The following is a 6473-nucleotide window of genomic DNA, read 5'->3' on the forward strand; positions in this document are numbered from 1 at the left end:
ATAATATGACAAGCCATTCTGATAGAGAGAAACCATAGAACAAACCATTGTTTCCTTGGTTTCTAAAGACCAAACTTAACATGGTTAAATACCATGACTGAGTTCAGACAACGTGGCAAACTAACAAGGTAAAAAACCATTATGGCTTGTTGTGTTGTCTGAAGCCAACCTTTGACATACAGTTCAATTTCTTTTTAAAATAGAGGAACATTCAATAATAGAGCCCCCCTGTAAATGTCAACAAAAATGGTCCATCCCAGATACAAGTTTTCTTGTTTAATGAAAATTATGAATCAAATTTTCCATGCTAATATATTTATTACCAAAAGAACAAGTTTGGCTTTTTGCATAAGTTACAAAAGAGTTGCCATTTCCCAAACTTCCAGTTTTCTGAATGAGTAATGGGATTGAGATTGGATGGCAGATCCTACATATGTACCTGCTCTGAGGTGCCAGTCTAAATAGCCATATGGGTGAGGGGCGGGGCAAAAAAGCCAGGAATTATTTTCTGGAGGCAGGCCCCTTGTAGTACAGTTATTTTTGGAGACTCTTTCAATGTGTTTGCCTACTTTGTGATGGCTGATTTACATGAACAATGTGAAATTTTGTTCAGCTGACTGTTCAGTAGTTTTTGATCAAAGATGGCATGACCCTCCCTATTCTCTTGATCTTGCCCCATGCATCTTTTTTTTTTTTTGTTTCCCTGAATGAAAAAAGCCCTCAAAGGGAAACGTTTTGCCAATATAGCAAAACGAAAAACAGCAGAAGCAAAAAAAAAAAAAAAAACCAACAACAACAACCAGCAGAAACAAATAACAGCAGAAGCACCAAAAGGCATCAAAATCGACGAGTTCAAAACCTGTTTTGAGCAGTGGAAAAAACATTTCAATAGGTGCATTGCATCAAATGGAAAGTTCTTTGAAGGTGATTGAAGTTTGAATATGTAAAAATAAATACACGATTTTTAATAAATAAACTTCTGGGGGTTTTGGGTCCCCCTTTCTTTTTCTTATGAGGTAAATATACTGGCATGGACTTTTAGACTCAATAGATTGTAGCCAGTGTTAGTCTTACAAGTCCAATTCATCTCAATGGGTCAACTCTAGGTAGGACTAACACTGGATTTAACCCCCTGTGCTCAGCCATTATGCTCTGCCAACTCTTAGGGCCAAACAGTGGGGACATTTCTTGGACCATTTGCCCTTAAAAGTAAGCTTATCCTTTTGCAAATCACCACCAACCAACAACAGTGGATTGGACAAGAGTGTGTAGGGAAGGGTTAAAGCTCCCTACAACCCATTGCAGGATCCCACCTCAGAGGCTGTCAGGCTGGCTGCTTGCAGAGAAAATAACTCTTCGTGGATCCTTAAAATCAGTCACTGGTTGTGGTTTTTTTTCCTGCACTGGGAGCTCCATCTGAGCGCTCAAAGCCATATCCTTGTGAGAGCCTGTGGGTGAGCTATCGTTATACATTGGAAGCCCCGTCGGTCTCAGTGCCCTGCCATGATTAAAAGGGCGCTATACATCTAAATTTTCTAATCTTCTAATCTCCATGAGAACCAAAAGTGTTCCTGGGCAGTGTTCTTAAATGATGGATTCTGTCTCCTATTTTGACCCTTCCCCCACCACTCCACTCCTGTTGCAGTTACCTACAGAATAATACAATCCTACTTCTCATTTCCCCAGGTGCTCAAGGGGATTAGGAAGAATGTAGGAATCTTACTAGCCTGCAAGGTCACTTCATCACCTCATTTTTAAGGGAATAACATTTCTCCTGCTGGCTAGACAGCTTTACCTGAACAGAGAAGAGGGGAGGGAAGGTGGAGGGAACAAAAGCAAGCAAGTGCTTAATAAGGCCATTAAAGGGACATATTTCATTCACTCCATAATCACAGCAAGATCTCTTGTAACATTCTGCTGCCAAAGGTTGGTTTGTTTGTTTGTTTGTTTGTTTGTTTGTTTGTTTATTTATTTATTTATTTGATTAATATACTACCCATTAACCAAGATAGTTCTCATGATTCGTGATCAGTCCAATTAATTTTTAAACTGTTGGAAGTAATGAATTATCTGTTATGTGGGTTCTAGCATTTGTTATTCTCAAACCCCATGGATAAAGTTGGTTGAGTGCAATCTTCTGGCCCCATAGCCAGCACTGGGGTGCCAAAAGATGCTGTGGATCTCTTTCTCCACACCCATGAATGGAGCTATGAGCATGAGGAGGAAGAAGAAGAGATTCAGTCATGGCCACTGCCTAAAAGGAATCAGAGAGGGAAAGAAAGGGAGCTGGGGAGGGGAGGGCAGAGACCAGGATATGCATAATCCAGTGGCCTCTTGAGTCCCCTCCCTGTCCACCAGATGGTACCTCATCCAGCGGTCTATCTAGTGGCTTTTTCTAACTTGAATGGGTGAACAGAAGTGAAATTGCCTCCATCCTTCTCTCCCTCACCTGATTCTGGCTGACAGGGCATAGCATGGGGAGACGGCTCCAAACTTGGAGCCCTCTCTCTATTGGGAGCACAAGCCATAGGACTGAATGTATTTTAATTATTTAAAAATATTATCTGATGGAACACACAGAAACACATGATGTCCTTTCATTTTGCAGAAATGTAATTTCTCCTGAATGTACAGTTGGACAAGGGTGTAGTGGGTGGCAGGCCAATACCTCAGGCCTGCCACTCCTTGTCTCCAAATGGCTCACTCCCAAATTCCACTGCCACAGAATCTGTGCACTGACACGCATTTTTGTCTCTGCCATCAGCAGTGAGGGAGTAGGCCATGTGGCATCACGCAGGGATCTCAGTCTGGAGCAGAGGCATCCCTTACTGTAGATCCTGATTTAGCACATGAGAGAGGAAAGTGTTGTGTTAATATTTTTTGGCCTAAATTGTTTGTAAACCCATTTTATAGCCCACTGAAAAGCAATCATTTCTTCTCCATTGCACTTATCAGAGATGAATATTATAATATTCACCCAAGTACATAAGGAGCAGTCACTAATAAAGGTAGACACCAGCTCCTCCTACAAGTAGGTTATGCTTGTCAAAACTTGTCTGTCCAAGTCTGAGTTGACCCTACAATGGTCCTATTCAGCAGTCTGCATATGTACACTGTGGGGCAGAAAAGAGACTTCATTAGGACATATTATTGACATGCGTAGTTATTTTACTGAGCTGAGCCAGAAAATATGGAATAGAACTAAGGAAATGGTATTTAACTCAGTTGTATCCTCTCAAAAGTAGCATTCAGATCTTTCCTCAAAATACCCCTGAGATAAGTGAGGCTGAGAAAGTTGTGTCCACCAAGCTTCATGGTTGAGCATGGTTTCAAACCAGCTCTGTCTGCTACACCAGCCATCCATAACATGGTGTTCCCCTGATGTGTTGACCTTCTCTGTGCCCCAGGGTTTGTGTTTCTCTGCCTTTCTTTATATCCTATTAACAAAGCCTAAGGTGGTGCTGTGGTTTAGCTATAGCACAGATGATTTTTGACAACACACACAGTTTTTGTTCTGCCTTGAAATTTAATACTGCACTTTCTTTGATCCAAAAAAAAGGCTGCAGAAATAGGAGAGGCCCCATTGACATGAAAAGTTCCTGAAAACCTACTGCTCGTCATACCTCATGTAGAGAAGCCCTTTGTCAGAGAACTGGAGATAACTGCTTAAACAGTGACCCTTTTCTTTTCCTCCATCACAGATAAAATTGGATGATCGTTTAATTCGGACAGAACAGGGCCTCCTGATGCGGAGCTTGCAGCGGAAGGACTCGGGAGTGTATTTCTGTCATGCTGTAGAGCATGGCTTCATGCAGACACTCCTCAAGGTGACCTTGGAGATCATAGATACAGAACACCTGGAAGAGCTTCTTCATAAAGAGGAGGATGGCGATAGTTCCAAGATCAAAGAAGCTTCAAGCAGCATGACCCCAAGCCAAAAAGTCTGGTATAGGGACTTCATGCAACTCATCAACCACCCCAACCTTAATACAATGGATGAGTTTTGTGAGCAGGTGTGGAAAAGGGACCGCAAACAACGCCGGCAAAGACCAGCCAATGCCCAAGTGAATACAAACAAGTGGAAGCATTTACAAGAGAATAAGAAAGGCAGGAACCGGAGGACCCATGAATTCGAGAGGGCACCACGGAGTGTCTGAGCCTGAATTATCCCTAGGAACTTCATCCAAGTAGGAACTTGCAGAGACAGATAACTGGAAATAAAATGCAATATTCATGAACTTTTCCATGGCATTTATATGGATGTTTACAAAGAGCTGCAAAGCTCAAACAATTTCAACCTGGTTTAAAATGAACCCAATTTGTTAAAAAAAAAAAAAAAACCCTTTAGACGTGTCCCACTGACCCCCAGTGTTTCAAGAACAGAAGCTTGCTCTGAAACTAACTTATTGTTCCCTGGGCTCTTCAGTAAGACTGATCTGGCAGTTCTCTTTGGACTGGGATATAAAAGTGACATCTGTCATTCTGCCATTTGGAGAAAAGAATAAAGGGGGAGGGACAAAATCGCTCTCGTCAGCTTCTCTTGAACTGAACTAAAAACTGCATGGGCCCCATAAAGCTAATGAACACCTTCACATTTGGTTGTACACAAGACTTTTTTTCTTTTCTGTTTTTGTCTAATAGTTCTCTTGTTTATATAAGTACTGGAAGAATGAAATCAATACCGTATGCAATTGTTTATTGGACTTGGACGGCCATCAGCTGTTAATTATCTGAAGCAACAAGAGCAGCAAGGGGACACTCCAACTACTACTGATGACTTCCCTAACCTTTGACCTAAAGATGTATTTTATTAAAACAATTATTTAAATGTGTACCACAACCAATATGCAGTCAGAGATAGCTCTTTTGAAAGAACAAATCAAAATAGACTAGGCTTTTTGTCTGACAATATTCTAATAGTCTAATTTTTAATTTTTATAGGGAAAAAGGTTCATGGTTTTCTGTTCCTCAATTTTAATTGCTTGTTTGTTTTTCAAAATCCATTCTAAACATTAAGCAAACGCAGCCACTCAGCAAGCATTCTATATGATGAGTAATTTCCACCTAATTTCTTCTTTCGAACCAAGGTATTCTGGCAAATGAGTCTCTGTTGCATGGACATACTTCTCTTTCATTGTTTCTGCTAAGTTGATTTGTATGAGCAACTTCAACTTATATGATACTTGATACAAAGAGAAAGAGATTGAAACAACAAAGGGAAACTCAGTTGACTTAAGCTGTATATTTTCTTTTTAATTTCAAAAGAACTGTGAATAGCATTAAAATAGTTCCTCTGCTCATGATCGTATTATATGGATGGCAAAAAAAAAAAAACAAATACTGTATCAGTTGCTTTTTTGACACTGTTGGCAAAGTAGTTTTCAGACTGTGTTCTGGAGTAGGTAGGTGTTCTTTGGAGCATTACCCAGCTTGCCTCTATGGGAAGAGAGTAGTCCTGCTTCCACATCAGTGCAGACTGAGGGCAATAAAAGGGTTGTTTTAGTTCATAAAGTAATCATTAGTCCTAACAGGTATGGACACTGAACTCTATAATCCAGATTAAAGACCATGTCCCAGGATCTCTTGCAATATGATACAACTTTCAGGGCATGTAAGTCACAATGGAAAGTCACAATTCCCCAGAAGCAGGAAGTGAAAAGCACTGGGTTGGCAAAATGATGGCTCCAGTACTGAGAAACATCCCCCAAAAAGGGTAAATGGTTTTGCACACACGCTCGTGTGCACACACACACACCTATTCCCATGCCCACCTAGATATGCAGCACATAATGCACCAACTTGGGGTATACTGATCTATATGGGATTATACATGCAGACACTCTATGCATTATTTCGTTGGTGAATGTATGATTTCTTCTCCCTACTTTGTTTTTCTGCACTGATAACTGCAAATGTATATATTCCGTGGCAACATGTTCCCTGGATCACAATGATGCACCTCCAAATTTGGGCTCCTAAAAGTTCGTATGTTTTGGATGAAGAAGGCGTCTTTATCCAAGGGATGAACACACAAACCTAGTTTTATTACTCCAATTATTCTCAAAATATTTAAACAGTACAAGCTGCTCAAGAGCTCTGCCAACAGACAGTTGTGAAATGGAGGACTTAAATTGTTACACAATGCCACAGCTTTTCTACTAAGTGAAAACATGAAGAAAAGAGTCCATGCAGTGCATTTATGTTCTAAAGCAAACTGTGGATGTTACTCTAATACAATCTAAATGTGTACATTATTTGATCTCATGTACACCATTAGACTGAAATCCTAAACACACTCACTAGGGCCCATTTCCCATTGAGGCTTACTTCAGTGAGTCAATCTGCTTAGGGTTGTGGCTGAGTGAGCAGGCCTCATTGAATATGTAGATGAAATATCAACCATGCCTCCTTCTCCAAAGCAGATGGTGAGTGACTTGCATGTCCCAGATGACCTCTCACTGAGGTCATCACAA

At 40.6% G+C, this 6473-nt stretch overlaps 1 protein-coding gene across 1 annotated transcript in view; it reads left to right on the forward strand.

The window, feature by feature from the left end:
* Window positions 1–4157, forward strand: part of SEMA3A (semaphorin 3A) — a 220649-nt gene extending 216492 nt beyond the window's left edge. Inside the window, exon 17 of the mRNA XM_044423275.1 lies at window positions 3702–4157. Within this exon, the coding sequence (XP_044279210.1) occupies window positions 3702–4157 (456 nt within the window). The remainder of the gene's footprint in view (window positions 1–3701) is intronic.
* Window positions 4158–6473: the final 2316 nt, after the last annotated feature.

The sequence above is a fragment of the Varanus komodoensis genome, unplaced genomic scaffold, assembly GCF_004798865.1.
Source record: "Varanus komodoensis strain SLA01 unplaced genomic scaffold, ASM479886v1 scaffold13_3, whole genome shotgun sequence".
NCBI classification, from domain to species: domain Eukaryota; kingdom Metazoa; phylum Chordata; class Lepidosauria; order Squamata; family Varanidae; genus Varanus; species Varanus komodoensis.